We start from the raw sequence: 20578 nt of genomic DNA, 5'->3' as shown, positions 1-20578 counted from the left end.
GTGAGTAGAGACATACTGTGCATGTCTTTTAGCGAGACATGTACTGATGTAAAACAATGCTAATTTGTGCTTATGGTGATGGGTCATCACGCTTACCCCTATTTCTATTCACTTTCCATGTAACCATATAGGGTCATGTTATTTAGTCTCAAAGTCGGTGCTGTGGCTTAGGTGCGGGTGCACAAGATGTCCGAACATAATGATCTGTAAGTCACTTATCCGAATTGAACCTCCTAGGCCAACATGAGTGTTTTCAGTCCATCCAATCTGGAAAATCCATAGGGAAATTCCCGGGCAACTGCTCCATAGTGTATCAGATAACACCCAACGACATTCTCATAGTGGTGGGTGGCTATCTCATGCCCAAGGTATTGCTACAGCAGACCAGGCAACTTCCCGATCTATTCTGGCTGTGCGGAGGCCGTAAGCTGCGTGCTACCTTGCACGCCAATTGGTCAGGCCTACAGTATGTGCCCGTGTAGCGGTGGCACAGAAAATGTCCATTATCACCGCAGCTGACCTAGAACTACCAGTGCTCCTGCCTCTCCCAGTCATGTTAGCAGGCGCTTGGTCGCTCATTTTTCTGTCCCCCTAGTGTCTATGTTGACACGATAGGAGTCCCAAGGGGGGTCCCCGATGAATACAAGGCCCAGAAACAACTTTCTAATGGGTTCACATCCATAATCTGTCCCCGGTGCACAATAAACAAAATGTCGATTGGATTGATTCCCGAATAATACCAACCCGGACGGAGAGCTTACCTTTGTCCTGTATAAGCCTAAAATGCTGCGTAAAAAACTTAAGGACAATGCTTGCCACAGCCAGTGGGATATGGATTGGTTTTATGGCCTGGCAGGACAATGGGGCGGCATCATCACTCAATTCTTAATCATTCTTTGCATTGTCCTAGTTGTCCTATTGATCATCGGGTCTTGTGTGGCTCTGTTGGCTTGAGGTTTCATTATGAAGGCTGTGGGAGTGCAACAAATGGCGTAATTGGCGCAACCTGAATCTTACCCTTTGCTTCCCTTCCACAGATACGCCCTCACCCCTGACCAAGCTGGAAATGGAGATCTGGCTACGGTCCCGAGTCCCTGGCAAGGCAAGTCCACTATAAGCATGGAGCTCCTCAGAGTTAGATGCGGAGGTGGTGAAGAACTCAACATCCCGCCAGATGGCCCTCGGACCCCACATCCCTCCAGTCCGATCCCCCTCTGGCCCTGCCACTTCCCACCTTGTTATTTGGTCATCTTTTTCCATTAAAAGGGCTAGGTGTTTCTGATAACCATATACAACGTGTTATTTGTTGGCATATCGCTTAATTCTTGTGTAACAGTCATTTACTTTATTGCATTTGTTCCCGCTTTACTCTTAGTATACATTCACATATACGTACCTATTGTTATTGGATTGGTTTGAGGTTTCTTTCAGTCTTGTTTTTGTTTTATGTTTAATTTCTTGTTTGTGTTTTGAGATTGGTTGTTGGTTTGTTTTCTGTTGTGATGTATTTTATCCTGTTCTCTTTCTTTTGTGAAGATGTACAATCTCCAAGGGGGAATGATGTAAAGTGATGCAATTTTTTGCCAAAGGTCATGGGTCATCACGCTTACCACCATTTCTTTTGACTTTCCATGTAACCATTTAAGGTGATGTTATTTACTCTTATTATTTACTCTTAGTTGGTGCTGTGGCTTACGTGCGGGTGCACAAGATGTCCGAGCATAATGATCTTTGCTGAAATGTCAAACTTGTGTCACAAAGCAATGTTCAGCTTTTACACCTTTTGTGACATCTGCCGGTGGAGGTCACCACAGAGACTATCAGCCGGCCCCCAGAGATTGCTTTTTTCTCACTCTCCCCTGCCTTTCTCGCTCTCTCTATGTCTCCCCCAATCACTCCCCTCTCTCAATCACTCTCTCTCCTGCTCGCTTTCTTTCCTTTCTTTCTTTCTTTCTTTCTTTCTTTCTTTCTTTCTTTCTTTCCCTCTCAAAACATTGTACCAGAACTTAAAAAATACTCATCTTCTAATCACTGTCTTTGTCTCCTCAGTCCAGCCATCCAGTCCACATTAAAATGATCCATCAGTACGTATGTTTAATTGTCCATCTACATATTATACACCCATATGCGGCAGCAACAACAGACCACGTAAATCAGTTTATATGCATATGCATGCATTTTTTCCACTTGGCACTTTAATATAATATTTATATGTTATATTCAATAGTATATATATATATTCATTTGGAGCATAAATAACCCTAACATTAAAATCAAAACTTTCCAACTATGGAAATAGTTTGCACGACCATGCTACCCATTTATGGCAAGATATATAACGTAGTTAAAGATCAAATTTAGACGCGCCACACCATTTACGGTGTGTGACGCCATGTTGCCGTGACGTCAGGCCTTGTGGTCAGACTCCAGTCAGAGCGTTCTTTCTAACCCCCCCCCCCCCCGAAAATTCCGACTTGGAATGCCGATTTAAACGGCCCTTTCGTTCCTTTGCACGTTGCAAGCGGGGCGGTGTCTTTTTTCCCAGTTTGGTCGGGATGGAACGCAGCACCACGGCTCCTGAACCCGGAGCTGTCCGCGGTGCTCAAAGCGCGGCGCGGGTTTGACGTCGCTGCTCCGAGTGACGCAATTCGGTAGAAATAACAAAAAAAATAAAAAATAAAAATAAAATAAAATAAAACAGATCGGAAAAAGAAACAAAAACGCCAGGGAGCTCCTCGCCGTCTCGTCGCCCACTGGAGTGATTTTCATTTCTTGATTTATTTTCTCAGGTGTCTGATTTGAATATACATGTTTATGTCCGAATAAAACACATCCGCACATAACATGATGATGAGCGTTTAAAATGCGTCTTCTCCGGTTGGAAAAAGGTGCCAAGCACATGTTCTTTTTTCCTCTCCCTCTCCACAGCTCTTGCTTCCGTATGTGAAACCACGCATGTGTTGATCCGCGCTGCCGCACCGTGCATCAGCTCCCTCTGACCCGAGTTAATCTGCATGCACACCCAGGCTCCGACGCTCCTTCTGGGCTGCGGGCTGTCAGGGTAGCTCCTTGCTGCGGAGGTTTTTTTTTTTTTAATTTTTTATTTTCTAAGGGTTTTTCTCTTTAAGGGGGTTATTGCTCGTGTATGGTTTCATTCACACGGGTGGTTATCGAGAGGAAAAAGGGTGATACATAGCCTCGATCCGACTGTGGTTTTGCAGCAGACCCGTGATGTGTCGCGGGGAGAATCCACAGTAAACACACGGACGCGGACGCGGACACGACAAGAGAGAAGACGGTCACGATGGCTCCGTCTCATTCAGCCTCCAAATGCTCGGCAACAATGGCGAAGCCTTGCCTTCCTCTGAAGCTACTGTTCTGGGTGTTCCTACTCGTGAATCTCCCTGCAAGGTAAGGCGATCCAAACCAGAGGGTATGTTGTGCTTGGAAAAAAAATATATATATATTTATCATGTGTACATAATATAAGAAAAATATGTTTTTCCCCAACCATACAATATGTCAGCTGATGGTTATTTCTAACCCTGTTTTTCAGTGGGATCTGAGGTAGCTAGGATGAGGAGGGTTTTTTTTCTCTCCAGTGTTGCACCGTGCATTAGATTACATGTTTATATTTCAAACCAAATTCGTTGTTTAGTTGTACATAAAATAAACAGTGCAATACAATACAACACAACGTGGATTGCATTTGGATTTGATTTAATGGAAACAACAAGCTGACCTCTGTGTGGAGGCTGTATGAGCGTGGAAGGGATCATCCAAGATGATTCATCTTCAGTGTTTTGCTAAATGAATGATGCAAAGAGAGGCTTTGCATGTGTTCGTCGTCGGTGCTGTATTCTGCGTTTTGGTGTCTGGCTACATGGAGGCTAAGGCCACACACTGGATGCTAGGAGCTGCCTGCAAGGATCATGGGCACCCTGAGAGTCAAAAGCACATTCCTAATGCAAGTTGTTTGTTTCCCTCTATCTGAAATAAATATATACAAACAGCAGGTTGCACTTCAGCTTTTATCCAGGGAAATAACATCTCATACTAGTGGAAAAGGGGAAAGGGGGTAAAAAATTAATCAAAATGGCAGACAATCACATTGAGAAATGGAACTGTGCATGCACAGTTAGGACGAAGGTGACACATATGGGCTTTGATTTTGGTACAATAAAAAACAAATGAATTACTGCGGGCATAAGAAATTGGCAAAATGTAACGTGATTTGGTGTAGGATAGGGTTCAGAATGATAGGATTGGTTGGGGGGAAGCGATGGTTTTGGCAATCAATTGGCCTGCGTCTTGTGCTGCCGGAGGCTGAAAAAATGGTGGCTAACAAATCAGTCTGCACTCAAGCACCACCGTGATGAATCCAGCCACCAGCCTCCTTGTTTGGAATAGATTGCAATCTACACCTTGTGCTTTCCTATTTGTAATTATGAGTGTTCACCCACCCTTCAACCTTGTGTCATTTAGTACTGTGGTCTATTTTATGCCCTGGTGTGTCTGCCTGTGTGACATATTTTGATTATTAGTGAATGAGGAAACTAGTGAATGTGCTAAATCCAAATTTGTCAATGTGATAAGTGAAATGGGTTTGTCCGAGTATTGCCAAAAAGATCCTTGTCTTGTTTTAAAACCTGTGCAAAGCTGCCATATTAGCCCATGTATTTAATGACACTGAATGATGGTATAGTTTTCGTATTCTGGTTAGTCCACACAATGCACCAGCCTGTGCTTGCTCGTAAAATATTACATTATAACTTTTTGTAACAGCAGCTGTCAACAAACTTTTAGTTAATGAGCTGTTGGATACCAATAATGAATGTCTGATGATATTGTCGACGAGTGGAGTCATTAGTAATGACAGAGATGTTAGAGATCATGCATTTTCATTATCTTACATTTATGTCACACTGTAATTGATTGGCCTGTGCTGATTGTTTTCCATCGATGACTGTCACTGGAACACCTGTTCATCTTTTCAGTTATTTGGATTTCAGAAAAATACTCTTTAGTTATTCGGGGACTCAAGGACTCGGTCTTACTTATTAGTGTTTGAGTCCAACACATGCACTGTTCCAGTAGGATGTTTAAGGCTTTATAATTAAGCTGATCATGCAAGCGCCACACAGACAGGACAGACAGTTGTTTTGGTACGTTTTAACAACAACAATCAATTTAAGGATTAGCTGGCCAACTCCAGCTGGCCGTGTGATGACCAGAACTTAGAGTTTGGTTACATCTCGGTGAAATGCAGGCAACGCATTTGGTTCAGTGCAGACAGCTAAATATAGATCTGCTGGTACCAAGAACCTATGTTCATTCAGGGCCTCAGCATTCACATTTTTTTTCCAGCACTATTCATATATAATGTTGAATGTATGAATTGTATGTATTTATGTAGATCAATGTAACCAGGAATGTACCATTCAGTAAAATGGGGGAACCTCATCCCGGAATGCAAAGCTTTGAGACGACGCTTGAAGCACGTATATCACAATCTCATGGTCCGTATCTTGACATCTATCTAATGGTTTTAATGACTTTTACATGTCATCATTGTGCGAACATTAACCATATATATTTTTACAAGCAAATTAACAGTAGACCCAGTCTGTCTTTATCAAGATTACAATGAACATTTCTACACCATTAGGTTGGAATGTTAAACACGTATAGATTGATAGGTTGAATGACTGAATAATACAGGTGCAGCTTTACAAATGAAGATACTTGATGAGTGTAATCTGTCATAATTGGTCAAATTGGATTTAATAAACGTATGTAGATGCATTACATCTACAGAATAGTAAATAAGAGCGATACAGTAGATGGATGGATGGATGGATGGATGGATGGATGGATGGATGGATAGATAGATGTTTAGTGGCTTGTGAGCATATGTGTGTGCATATATATATATATATATATATACTGTATATATACATTATACTGTATATGTAGATGTATATGATCTGTACTTACGGTCCACAACTTGTTGAAAAGCAGGGCGCTCGCCGCGAAATATGTAAGTGCTTTGAAGCCAGGCCAATGAAAATGGTGAACCCGAATATATTGCGCCGCTATTTTTCAAAAAGGTGCTGGAAAGTTTGTCTCGCACAAGGGAGGCAACACTTCCAACCTTCGGAGGCACCTGTCCGACAACCACCCTGATCTCTTCAATGACTTTAAAATCACGACAGGTGTGATAACAGATATATCAGAAATGTTGTTCAGAAAAGTTATTTCAATGGTTTAAAAAGTGATTTGATTTGATGTTCAAGAGACACCCAGTTATATGTTCTTAGTTATTTTATGTTTATTTTTGAAAATATATGTTGAGTTCATGTTGATTTACCGTGGTACGGATTTGGTATCGACATCAAGGTCCCAAAGCTGGTATTGATAACAAAGTCAAAATTTTTGTATCTAATCTAATAGATATATAGATTAGCGGCAGCAGAGCAATTCCTAGAGGGTAATACAATATTCCTAATATATAAAGCCATGGATATTGGTGTGTGTTATTTCTATGCCATACATACAAAGTTGGTGTTGATTCTTTTGCACGACAGAGCTAATACAGTCCTTGCTAAGTCTCTCACTAATGCCACACTCCCTGACTTTGCTCTGCAGGTAATAGCCCTGTTTTTATCCTGAGAGATATATTTAGGTCTACAGGCTTTCCTTAATCCAAAAGAGTGTGCAAGTTTCTTTTTAAAGGGCACAGTTACTGGCGAGTGAACAGAGGATAATGTGCAAATTTAAAGTTCAAAACTCCTCCCCTCAACCTTTCATTTCCAACCCTCACCTCCAATGATCACCCAGCCTCATCATATGGGAAGGGATTATAACTAATCACAGAATTTTAGTAGTGAATTAGATTTGGGCTGTCCTCCTAAATCGACCGTGTCTTGGGCATGTCACCACTAACTGCAGTTTTCCCATCTGCACAAACCCTTGTGGACTTCAAACTTCACTTGAGACAACTCTCATGCGCCTTTCCAAATGAGCTTAATTTGCCTTATCTCACTTATTGGCTGAAGAAAGACTGTATTGCATGTCAGCTCGGCCTAATGTCTCTAATTCATGTCATCCTGTTTAGAATAGACAGGGCACAGTCTGTAAATAGACCAGCATCCACCGCCAGAGGTCAGTTAAATAGAGCTTTGTCACGGCCACCAGAGTTCCGGTGATCTGTCACTACTAACCCGTGTGTCTTCAGGCTACCTTAAATCACACCTCGATTCTGAAGGAAAACAACAACCTGACCACTGTATCAGGACTAATGACAAAAAAAACAGAAATGCAAACTATATATATTTTTAACCCAAATGTATTCCAGATTGAGGTTAACAACAAAAGCTCAATTTAGAAGCTTCTTGAACAACAATAATAATAATAATAATAATAATAATGATAATAATAAACTTTATTTGTATAGTACATTTCATACACAACATGTAACTCAAAGTGCTTTACATTAAAAGAAGGCCGTCAGATAGTGATAATAAAAGAAGAGCAAGCAAAGAAAAATGCATTTACAAAGTAGAATAAAATAATCAAATTAATGAAATACATTTAAAACAGTAAGCATTCATTAGCAAATTGTTTGTTATTTCAATGGAGTCATGATTTCAAGCAGTGCACATTTTGGTGCAAGAAGTTGTGTGGCACGATGCTTGGAGATGTGTGTTGTTGTCAGGTTGCCATTTACTGTAGGCACAAAGCCTGTTTCATATTTCAATAAGCAGCGGGTTCATTAGGTTCTGTTCCTTCATTAGGCACAATTAAAAACATGCAGAGATGATGGCTCAGGGGAACCTGATGGGGGGCTGATGGTAGATAAACATTGGTTTCCATCACTGATACTGCTTTGAATTGCCCTCTCCCGTATTTATGGATGCATGGCACAGCACAGGCAGCATCACACTTCTCTGCTGTAGGGTGCAATAGCATTTGCAAGAAAATCATGTTTAAATTGCTTGATCAAAAGTAAAATGATATTGGGTATGAATCGTTGATTTCTTGTACGATACTGTATATTAACATTTTGGTAATCATGTAAATTTAATTAAATGTGTTATCCTGTAATAGCAGTACAGTTGAAATGTATTTATACTGTAAATGTACAGTATACGGGAAAAATGAACCGATTAAGAATAATTTTATTAACTGGAAATAACCAAATAATATAGCAGTGCTGATAATAAACCGGTAAAACAATATTCCAGTGGTATACGGTAAAATAATATACCAGTGGAATATGGTAAAATAATATACCAGTGGAATATGGTAAAATAATATACCAGTGGAATATGGTAAAATAATATACCAGTGGAATATGGTAAAATAATATACCAGTGCTGATAGGTAATTTCATCAATGATGATAGAATCAGATATTACTCAATTATAACTTATAATTGTAATACTATTATCCACAGCTCTCCTGTGTGACTGAGTAACAATGATGATCATTCATCTGCTCTGCAAAATTACTGACATATACTGACACTCACATTCACCTAACATGCTCATTTAGTAAATGCCATCAATATGCCATCAATACCAACCTACGTTAAGTTATTTAACTGAGTGGTGACCTGTAAAAATGAATAAACAAAATAAATGTTCTCGGTTTATCACTAAAATATTAAAATATCACTAAAATCACTAAAATAGAGTAATTAACCATACATAATTTAACTTCTGATTCTATTTCATTACATTTACATGGATTACCTTGAAAGATATGAGTTAGAAACAAGTAGGCGCATATAGGCACACACACGCACGCCTAGACACACAATACTGATGCACATAAATGCACATGCATGCACTGCATGCATGTGCATTTACAGCAACCCACACACATGCATGCATACTACGGAAACATCTGCGCATTTGAATACAAGCTAACACACAGTGTATCTACCACACATACACACACACACACACACACACACACACACACACACACACACACACACACACACACACACACACACACACACACACACACACACACACACACACACTGTACTGTAGACCTCCAGGTACCAAATTAGCAGTGAAAGCTCAGATCTGTCTGCAGTGGAGAGCACATGCCTGCTCACTTTGATGTTTCTTCCTCTGGAGCATTTCTTCATTTCCATAAACAGAGAGTGAGTCTGAACGAGCCGCACACTGAAACCTGGTCAGGGTCTCACACTGCCTCTTTCCGTCCCTCCGTCCCTCTGTCTGACCGTCTATCTATCTATCTATCTATCTATCTATCTTATCTATCTATCTATCTATCTATCTATCTATCTATCTATCTATCTATCTATCTATCTATCTATCTATCTATCTATCTATCTATCTGTCTGTCTGTCTGTCTGTCTGTCTGTCTGTCTGTCTGTCTTTCTGTCTGTCTGTCTGTCTGTCTGTCTGTCTGTCTGTCTGTCTGTCTGTCTGTCTGTCTGTCTGTCTATCTATCTATCTGTCTATCCATCCACCCATCCATCCATCCACCCATACATCCATATATCCATCCATACATACATCCATCCATCTATCTACAGTATCTGCCTGTCTACAGTATCTGTCCGTCTGTCTGTCTGTCTGTCTCTCTCTCTGTCTGTATGCCTGCCTGCCTATCTTATCTATCTATCCGTCTATCCGTCTGTCCGTCTGTCCGTCTGTCTGTCTGTCTGTCTGTCTGTCTGTCTGTCTATCTATCTATCTATCTATCTATCCATCCATCCATCCATCCATCCATCCATCCATACATCCATATATCCATCCATCCATCCATACATCCATATATCCATCCATCCATCCATCCATCCATCCATCCATCCATCCATACATCCATATATCCATCCATACATCCATCCATCCATCCATCTATCTACAGTATCTGTCTGTCTGTCTGTCTGTCTGTCTGTCTGTCTGTCTTGTCACTCTAACACATCCTGTTCAACATTTGAGAAAAGGTTATATTTTCCTCTGTTTTAGTTTTCATGTTTCATTTTCTACTTTTTCTTTACAAAACCCAGGAAGGCAGATCTAAAAGGTTTCATCGGTACGACGTGATGAAGATTTAATGTGCTAGGCGCTGGTTTCATAAGGTGGGTAGGGTAGGGTTGGGGGGGGGGGGGGGGTGGATGGCACTTAATGCCACTTAATGTAGTCTGGGGGAGACCGCTGGTCAAAGCATGGAGGTTCCTGCTGCAGCCTGAGAGCGCGGCCGAGCTATTAGTGCCTCCCTCTCCATGTCTTCACCGTGGCATCTTCGCATGCTCAATTCGCTATGTATATTTCATTGAAGGGCTCGGCGGTCACCTATTATGCTCTCGCTGCTGCAGAGTGGCGCTGAAAGCCCACAACTGGTTCAAGGTTCCTGTTTTGTTCCCTCGTCCACCTCTCTCTGCTCTTGTTGCACGGCAGCTGGGAGTCAAACAAGTGATCCAGGGCTGGGTTCAAAAAAAATAAAAATGAAATAACTGAAATCCTTCCAAATCACCCCCCCCCGCCCCCCAAAACCATCTCTGGCCACCTCATCGTATTTCTCTCTCTCTCTCCTCTCTCTCTCTCTCTCGCTCGCTCTCTCCCTCTCTCTTTCTCTCTCTCCCTCTCTCTCTTTTGCTCGCTCCCTCTCTCTCCCTCTCCCTCTCTCTCTCACTCCCTCTCTGTCTCTCTATCTATCTTTATCTCTCTCCTTGTCATCATGTCAAATTCTCTCTCCCTTAAAAACTCACACAGCTATCCAGGTTGAGAAAAACACATAAATCCAGACTCACGTAGGCGCACGCACGCAGGCACGCACGCATGCACGCACGCAGAAAGGCCCAGATCACACAGTTTGTGTTCCTCACCGCTCTTCCCTTCTTGTGCAGACTACAAAGCAGAGCGGCACGTTGAGCCTTCTTCTCTTGGTGTTGCCAGGCAACCGCAGAATCACCTGCAAATCACTCTAAGTTAACTGTCGTTTTTGCTATGACGTAGGCATTGACCTACTGCTATGTGACATCATTAACTATTTAAGTTGGCTTTTAACAAAATAAACAGATGAAGGGCTCGTTTGGTGTCAACCACGTTGAATTTGCAGATGATGATTGTGATGATCGCGAACATCAAGGCAAGTACAATAGTAATGTTAAAGAATTTATAATCTTTGACAATCTACAAATATAATTTCATGTATATTAAAGAAAATAGAGAACTTTCTTAATGTATCTTTTATTTACGTATTCAATTCGTTGTACACATCATGCACCATGCTTTTCGGACATCACGATAAGGAAAAATGATCTTTGAGAGCAGGTTGTGTGTTTCTCAAATAACGGAATAATCATTCTTCCTATTCTGAGTGAAGGAGCAGAGTAGAGAGAAGTGGAAAAAAAACAAAAAAACATTTACTGCTCTGCTATGGGGGTTGGGAGGTGAGGGGAGGCTCCCGGGACGTCATTATGCGTTCCATTCTGAGAAATTTACTGAGATCCGGAGAAAGGAAGGAATGTTGCTCGGTACTCTTCACCACCCACGGATGCACAAGGCCTTTAAAATACAATTCACAGAATAACGGACGATTCAACCCTGACCCAACCCGCTAAATCCATATCATAGATCGTTCATTATTTTCATTGTAGGCTTGATGTTGTGAGTTGAGTCTTTTTGTCATTATTTCTGCACAATTTGCATACATATACTTTATTTATATTTGCATTGATACAGAACAGAAGCAATATATTCTGCGGTGGTGGAAAAAACAAGGCAAACGTGGGAAAAATTGAAACATTTAATTTGTGCAGTAACCTCGGCAGCACGTCAAAACTTAAACTGCTCCTATTAGCTTTAGTGTCTATACAATAACTGTGTCATGGTAGATAACTCTGTTGAGCGTCATTCTCTTTCTTGTTTTTGGGGGGTTATGATGTGATCTCCACAAGTGTGGCAAATCACACAAAGTGTGGCATGTGACAACATGGCCCAGAACATCCAAACTGTGCATTACTGCGTGCTTTCCAAACGAATGAAAACAGATCTGCTTCTTGTCAACGCCTGTGTTTTTGTTTTTTATTTTCATCTGTATGCAGTAGCACACTGAATAAATGTGATGTAAAATGTCCCATTCTAAAATGTTCAAATGTTGTGGTGTAAAAAAGCTGAACAGAGGTTGACCTTGAATTCTGCGCAATGGGCGGATGCAGAGCAGATGAAATACTCAGAAGAACTGAGGGTGTTACTGATTGCTCACAGAATGCTTAGTGGTTGCTGTGTTGTTTATGTTTACAGAAAAAAAAAAAGGGGGGGGGATTCATTAGGAATTTTTCCTTTTTCCGACATGAAATACTGTTGGCTTGGTTGAGTCCCATTTTAATCTTCCCAAAGTAATATATTTGCAAAGAGTCATAAATCACTGGATTTCAGTATTTTATTCTGTGCAGCGTTAAGTGAGTCATATATTTGCAACTCCATTTATTTATGAATAAACAACACAGACTAGAAGTTATTCTCCGGTCCCCACCTCTGGAGTCATTTGTTCTAATCATAAGCATTCTCTGCATGTTTCCGACAGCTCGCTCCAGACCGATGACGACGACGAGGCGTCGAATAAGACGTGGGTGCTGACGCCCAAAGTGTACGAGAGTGACGTCACGCACATCCTCAACAGCCTGCTGGACGGCTATGACAACAAACTCCGACCCGACATCGGAGGTGGGCGTCGGTTTTCTTTTTTTTACAGAGTGATCCGTTTAGTTACAGAACGACAAAAGAACTACGCCCACTGTTAAATACAAATACGCCAATCCGCACGCATGCATGCACGCACGCACGCACGCACACACACACACACACACACACACACACACACACACACACACACACACACACACACACATTTACCCACTATTTATTTGCATTCTCTTTACCCAGAGTCATCATCTTATCCATTTAAAGTGTATCCATTATGGAGATGCATGCAGTTCAGCTGTAAAAGTAAGCATCCAAACAAAATATATAATTGCCAATCCCGATTTACACTTTTTTTGGACCTAATCTACAGCATCATGTACACTCTTAATTGCCAGATATGACGCATAACCATCACAACTAACTCCACATTTCTTTGGCTGTTCCAATTGTCAAGAGATATGTAAAACGGTAAGGATCTTAATGATTTAATGGCTCAATATACTGGCATCAAATACGCATTTGCTGTCTCCTGCAAGCACATAGGGGATGGTCCACAGCATATTAAGGGTATTCACAGTATCATTATCCCATGCTGAGCAGAAGGATTTGTCTGTGTTTATGCCTGTATGTGTATGTGTGTTTGTGTGTGTGTGTGTGTGTGTGTGTTCAGCGTACAGTTAGGGGGAAGATTATCGACAATGGCAAGGCTATGTGTGTGTCTGTGTCTGTCTGTTAAAATATGTTTGCGTTGTGTGTGTGTGTGTGTGTGTGTGTGTGTGTGTGTGTGTGTGTGTGTGTGTGTGTGTGAATGGGGAACGGTGAAGTCATCCATCATTGTCCTGTTAGCCTTGTCTGTCAGTTTGAGCAGCAGAGGAGCAGCTTTCTGGCCTCCCTGTGACGGGCAGATGGGTAGTGCTCCCCAGTCTCTGGAAGTGCAAATGTTCTCCAGTCTGACAAGTGCATGCAGTCAAGAGAAAAATGTTGGGAAGGCCACGAGACTTGAGATGCACTGTACAACTGTACTGGTACAGAAACCAAATACAAATACAAAATACCAGTGGCCATACCAACCGTATTGTTTTCAAACAAAGAAGCATATTAGGGGTGTTTAATGTAGAAAACTATTGTATGCCGTTGGTTGCGTTCTCATGAAACCAAGCTAACCCTCAAGATTGTCACCCTTATCCATCTTAAGTCATTTGAACAGCCTTTTCTTCATGTTTAGGAGAGAAAAAGTGGTATTGTTCATCCCTAACATGACAGGTTTGCTTAATATTCACATTTGTATTAATATATTTTAGACAGATATGTACACATAGGCCATGCTTAGGGAGAAACTTTGATGCAGAGAGCACTCTGTTGCAAGTTGATTGAAATAAAGAGCCACAAGGAGCATTATGCCACTCTAATGATGTCACTCGAAGAAATGCCAAATTTGACATCACTTAGTTGCAGTTAGGCGGTAAATTGAAAAATATTTAAGCTACTTTTAATATAAACTGCTGCTACTTTGACGTAGGACATCATTCCCTCTTCTCTGCTGATTTGGTTGTTCAATCTCTTCAGTGTTTTCATCGCCATATAATCAAATTTATTTGGTGTAATACTAATAACCATTGATAACAACTACATTATTTACATCCTGACATAATGTCATAAAGTCAGACTCAGAAGAAGAGTCGTGCTTCCAAACAAGAACAAGTGCATCTCTGATCTGATTTTCAAATTCCATCTCCAACGGCAAGCGCTATCGCACAGCTCGGCTGCTGCCATCATCTTCAAACGTGCTGTGATCTGGCGTCCTCGGCATCAGCCTTCTGGAGGCTGCCAAGTCACGCAGATGCAGAGACAATTTAAAAAATGAGGAAGCTACGCAGTTTCCATCACCACCAAGCAGCACAATCACACAACTGCCGAGCAACCGAGCAACCCGACCGACCGACCAACCTATCAGACGGGCCAGGGAAAGTGCACGGTTGTTCTCCCCCGCCTCGAAGCGCTGTAATACTGGGATTGGGATTCATCACGGATTGTGCCACAGTTTCCCTTTGAAGTCCATTGTGAGGCTCATTCAATTTTAATGCCTCTGCAGTCTATGCATGAAGATGAGAGACACACACACACACACACACACACAGAGAGAGAGAGAGAGAGAGAGAGAGAGAGAGAGAGAGAGAGAGAGAGAGAGAGCAACATTTGAACAAAATACATAGGACACAATACAGCACGGTACAATTCAAGGTCAAAATTGTGCAGAAAATGAATCGACTCACTCTTAAATGTAGTTAATTTATCTGTTCTTATCTAAACACTACTCACTGTATATGGAAGCCCTGAGGTGAAAAAAGGAGTCCTCAGGCTTTCTCAAATGTAGAAATAATGGCATCACAAATCGTTTCATATGTTAATACACTTCATCATATTAAGGCTCATGGGCTAATTGTTTTCACGGTGAACTTCCTCAAATAATCATAATGGAGAAACGTATTGTATTCCACTATGTTCACTTGTGTCTTGGCAATGGCTCAGCTGACATCTTTGTACATTCATCAAGACATCAAGTTAGTTATCATTTGTTCATCATGACATACAAAAGTACCGCAGAGCTCCACTCACAAACAAAGGACATAAAAACATTGTGTTTTTATTGTAGATGTATTTAATTGACTCCATGTCCTACTGCTGCTTAGCAGCAAATGCTCTGATCACTTTCACTCTCCAGCGCTCCGAGCAGGAAGTGGTGCATTCAAGGCGAACTTGGAAAACTGTTATTCCGCCGTCAGCTACCACCACAAGTGCGAATTTTTGGGTAGCAACGAGCTCTATTTTATCACTACACATGTGTTTGCATGGCCTGGCACCAAGACGGAATTTGATTTAAAATTCATACTAAAATATGATCAAATATACTTGTTAAACAGAGGGAATTAGATATAATAGCCTACCTCTAACATAAGCCTACTTCTAATAAAGCCTAGCCTCTGCAGATGAGGTAAATAAAGGCCCTGGTCACTTTTTGAGGAAATGCTCTACTTCTTAGTCTTTTAAAAAGGTTTTCTTCTGCAATGCAATTTATCGATATGACCATTCATGACATGGACGTCTCTGGCTAAGTGTCAAACTTTAGTGACATCTTAAATAATATGGCAATATGAAAATATGTGTATACTATATCGCTGGAAAGATCACACTTGTTTGAGTACAGTGGTACTTTGACTTACAAGTTTAATTCGTTCCATGATAGAGCTCGTATAGCAAATCAATTTTCCCCATTGAAATTAATTGAAATGCCATTCATCCGTTACAGCCCCCAAAAAAACACCCCAATTTTTTTTTGTTATGTGTTTTTAAATAAGAAAAATGTATTTATAAATAATAAATATTGTATAAAAACATAATAAAACAGAATCTGTAGATCATTTTTGCCTTCTCGCAGATGATACCCTCCGTCACGCTATCTCCTGCGATCTGCTTCTCCATCAACCACACCAACAGCAGATTCTCCATCTTTTCTGGGACAGCGCTCTGCAGCTTAGACATTATTTTAACGCCCTTGGCTGGCGTAACACCCTTTATCGTCTCCTTCTGCTTCTGTATGGTACATATCGTAGAAGTACTACGCTCGTACTGCCTCGCCAATTCCATCACACGCACACCTCGCTCATGTTTTCCTATTATTTTGCGCTTTAAGTCAATGGACATCATCCACTTCTTCTTCTCAGCACTGACTTTTTTCGGACCCATGGTTCGGATTTTTTTTTTTTGGCAAAATAGCTGCACAAAAAGCACAAATTGCGAGCACAAAACACAAAAGAGATGCTTCCACGCTCAGGTAACCACGTGAAGTGAAGGAGTGAGACACGGGATGCTGGCCGCATTCGCTCGCCACGCCCACCAGCGGTGGTGCACCTGAAGCTCGCTCCTCGTAACTCAAATTTTTGCTCGCAAATCAATACAAAAAATCGACGGAACAACGGCTTGTAACAACTTGTATGTTAGTACACTCGTAACTCAAGGTACCACTGTATATCTTCGGCAGCAGTGGAAACCAGTTTGTGTTAATTCTGTCTACCTGCGTGTGTGTGCGTGTGTGTGTGCTTGGTTGGGAGAGGTTTTTGTGTTTGTGATCATAAATGTAGAGGGAATACAACAAATAAATGGAAAGGTTCTGCTCTCCATTTCACACTTACTTTCCCATTTCCCTTCCCTTTCACACAGTCCCTTATTTTCTTTCCTCCTCTCGCCATGTCTCTCCCTCACCTGGCGGCCACATCAAACGCCCAGCCTCAACCTGTCTCACTTCCCAGACATATTACCCATTCATCTCTAAACTTGAAAGAAAGTATATCCCATTGAAGTGTGAGAGTGGAACCAGGCAGGTCCACAGTATGTGACAGGGAACCAGAAAAATCTGAACCAGAAATGTAATAACCCATTCAATATGCTTTATGATTATTGTAGTATACTGATTCTCAGAGTGTTATTGATTATCATCGATCAATCAAACTATATATATCGTAATGGATACTATATATATAATGTTTTATATTACAATGTAATGCAACATCTTTTACGTACAATAAGATGCTTCAATTTTCCACTTTTTACACCACACGCGTACACATACAGTATAGTCCCAAGTGTCATTTTGTATTTGTTTCTACATGTTTTGAATAACAGTTATGTCAGATTTTATATAAGCCTACTTTTTGCAATTGCAGCAATACATTCCCATAATATAATCACCAGGAGGAAGGTGTCACCGTGGGATCCTTTCATTGTAAAATCTGTGACGTGGCAGAAAGAAGGATGGAAACACTGACGGACAACACATCCTCCATATATCTGTATTATCTGCACATTATCCATCCCAAGCATGCGCTGGAGCGTCCCTCCATGCCTCCCTCCATGCCTCCCTCCATGCCTCCCTCCATGCCTCCCTCCATGCCTCCCTCCACGCGTCCATCCACGCGTCCCTCCGTCCCTCCATGCCTCCCTCCATGCCTGCCTCCATGCCTGCCTCCATGCCTCCCTCCATGCCTCCCTCCATGCCTGCCTCCATGCCTCCCTCCATGCGTCCCTCCATGCCTGCCTCCATGCCTCCCTCCATACGCAAACTCATCCTCATCCTAACTGTGGGTATTATTTTAAATGATTTATCTCTCATCAACTAGTTTCCTCAAACTTTTGCATTTAACTAGTTCAACTGCCTTTAAAAGGGACTTCAAGACATTTGATTCATTTTGATATTAATAATGGAGACAAATTATATATTCTGTTTTGTCTGGTGGCATTTCCTCATCATCATCCCGCTGTGATGGGTCTTTGTTAAATTTGTCTGTGTGTGTGTGTGTGTGTGTGTGTGTGTGTGTGTGTGTGTGTGTGTGTGTGTGTGTGTGTGTGTGTGTGTGTGTGTGTGTGTGTGTGTGTGTGTGTGTGTGTGTGTGTGTGTGTGTTTCACTCCAAATGCGTAAGATTGGCTACAGCAGGTTGCCAGAAGGAACCAATGCACCTTCTTGTTTCTAGTTTCGCACGGTAGACAGAAGTAGTCAAGATTTAAAGTGCAAAAGTCTATAAACCTTTAAAAGAGCTGATAAAATCCGGTATATGACCGTCTGACAATGTTGTGAGCTTCCCGTTCTTGAAAAGGAGATTGAACATGTTTTTAAGGTCTAAACGTTTGCCCCATTGCAATGTATTTAAACAGAGGGAGAAGCTGCAGCAGAGTGGTAAGTTTCTCAATAGTTCAGCAAGGCTGTGCTATGAGCAGTTTTTGACGACGAGAACCCTACATTTCAATAAGGCTGGGTTGAAGATAGCCCACTCATCCTTTAACTGTGGGTATTATTATACATTATTTTTCTCTCATCAACTAGTTTCCTCAAACTTTTGCATTTAACTAGTTCGACTGCCTTTAAAAGGGTCTTCATGACATTTGAATCATTCCGATATTAATAATGGAGACAAATTATATATTCTGTTTTGTCTGGTGGCATTTCCTCATCATCGTCCCGCTGTGATGGGTCTTTGTTAAATTTGTGTGTGTGTGTGTGTGTGTGTGTGTGTGTGTGTGTGTGTGTGTGTGTGTGTGTGTGTGTGTGTGTGTGTGTGTGTGTGTGTGTGTGTGTGTGTGTGTGTGTGTGTGTGTGTAATGCAAGGCTCTGACTTGCTCTTGAGTCTTATCATTAAAACAATAAAAAAGAACATTGCTAGTGAGGTAGTTCCAAAGCAATGGCGGACCTTGGGTACCTGGGGTTCGCTCTCCTACTGAAGAAATCCACTCACACCGTCGTCATGTAACGAACCTCAGAGCACGCCGAGCCCGGGAAGTTCAATGCGTTGCCGCGAATCCGAAGAGGCATAATTTGATTAAAGTGAATTATACGGTTGAGTGGAGCAAGTCAAATATTATGAAGTCGCACAGAGACGCCGAGATCAAAAGGGAAGTTATAACCCACCAGGCATGAGCTGCTGTGACAGATTTCTCCCGCTGCATGGGGTCAAAATTGGAACTACAAGGTTTCTTGAAGTAGAACATGAATGAGAGCATTATTTCATCAACGCATTTTTTCTTTTTTGATCCAGATTGATTAAAAGACAATCGGAGAAATAATTCCGTCATCGGTTTCCTGTTTCATTTCCAGTTTGAGCACTAGATTATGTTGTTTATCACTGTAAGTAATGATGATGATGTTGAAGATGATGATGATGATGATGATGATGATGACGATGACGATGATGATAAATGGCCTTATTCTATGTGTGATAAAAAAGTAAATGCTCATACATGCTCATGCTAAACTTCACTTTTCCTTTTCGCAGTCAAACCAACAGTGATCCACACAGATATGTTCGTCAACAGCATCGGCCCAGTAAATGCCATCAACATGGTGAGTGAGACTGGATTGTTTTTCATGGGATCTTATGAATATTATCCATAATGGTGTTTTTTCGGCTCCATAATTTATGACTATATTAATCCCCAAGGAGAACATGATTTTTTCACTTACCCCTCTAAACATGGAGGTCAAAGCAATGGCTTTGCCGCAGAGACCAAACTTCTTCCCCTGTGATGCTGTACTGCAGTGCAGCCATTAATAACCGCTCAACTTCCCAGTCACTGCAGTTTGCGTTTGCTTCCTTAAAAACACAAATTTTGATTTACCTTTATAGATTTAGCAAGCGCTTGAGAGGACCCACTAAGGGCCGGATTTACTGATGCATTTCACACCTTTAACCCTGGCTTTCGCTTATCAAAGGAGCACGGTGATGCACAGATGCACACATTCCAACATTCATGAAAATGCAACTACAAGGCAGTCGCATACGCTGATTGAATAATTAGCTGCTGCCTTTAATGAATCGGATGTTCATTTCACACCGATTGTGAGCGCAGCTGCGTGGAAGTGCGTAACTCTGGTCCTCACTGTGACTAAGGGCGGGGCGGCGATCGTCATGGGGACCAAGGGCAGAGCAAGAGAGAACAAGAAATATTTGTTTTGTGCTTTCTTTTTCAGGTTGTATGATGTTGGGTATGACATGTTCATTTAAAGTGAAGGATTAATACATCACTTTAAATCGGAGGCGCGCAAACGTGTTAACAGCTCAAAATGTGAGTGTTGTTAGGGTTGCTGAATTTTTTGAGGGTCATTGGTTGGTTAGATAGATAGATAGATAAATCGATGGATGGATGTATGGAGGGAGGGAGGGAGGGATGGATGGATGGATGGATGGATGGATAGATAACTTTCTTAAGGATTGTCCACTTCAGGGCGGCTTACTCTCAGCCCACAGTGTCACTTTGATTGCTGTTGTTGCGAAGGCATTATAAGCGTAACGCGGAGAAGCGGCGATGAACCCCATACTATTTGTAGACAAGTTAA

General features: G+C 41.5%; 1 protein-coding gene across 6 annotated transcripts in view; it reads left to right on the top strand.

Annotated features, from left to right (window-relative positions):
- Positions 1–19521: 19521 nt before the first annotated feature.
- gabrg2 (gamma-aminobutyric acid type A receptor subunit gamma2) overlaps positions 19522–20578 on the top strand; it is a gene marked incomplete at both ends in the record, with an annotated part of 40040 nt that continues 38983 nt past the window's right edge. For 5 of the 6 annotated variants that reach the window (XM_080013265.1, XM_080013264.1, XM_080013262.1 and 2 more), the window contains one exon: positions 19522–19585. In XM_080013265.1, coding sequence (XP_079869391.1) covers positions 19544–19585 — 42 coding nt within the window. The remainder of the gene's footprint in view (positions 19586–20578) is intronic. The other variant, XM_080013263.1, reaches the window with a different exon arrangement.

This window comes from Zeus faber (genome assembly GCF_960531495.2).
Source record: "Zeus faber genome assembly, chromosome: 14".
Taxonomy (NCBI): domain Eukaryota; kingdom Metazoa; phylum Chordata; class Actinopteri; order Zeiformes; family Zeidae; genus Zeus; species Zeus faber.
The sequence above is the reverse complement of the archived record's forward strand: the minus strand, read 5'-3'. Positions and strand labels throughout refer to the sequence as shown.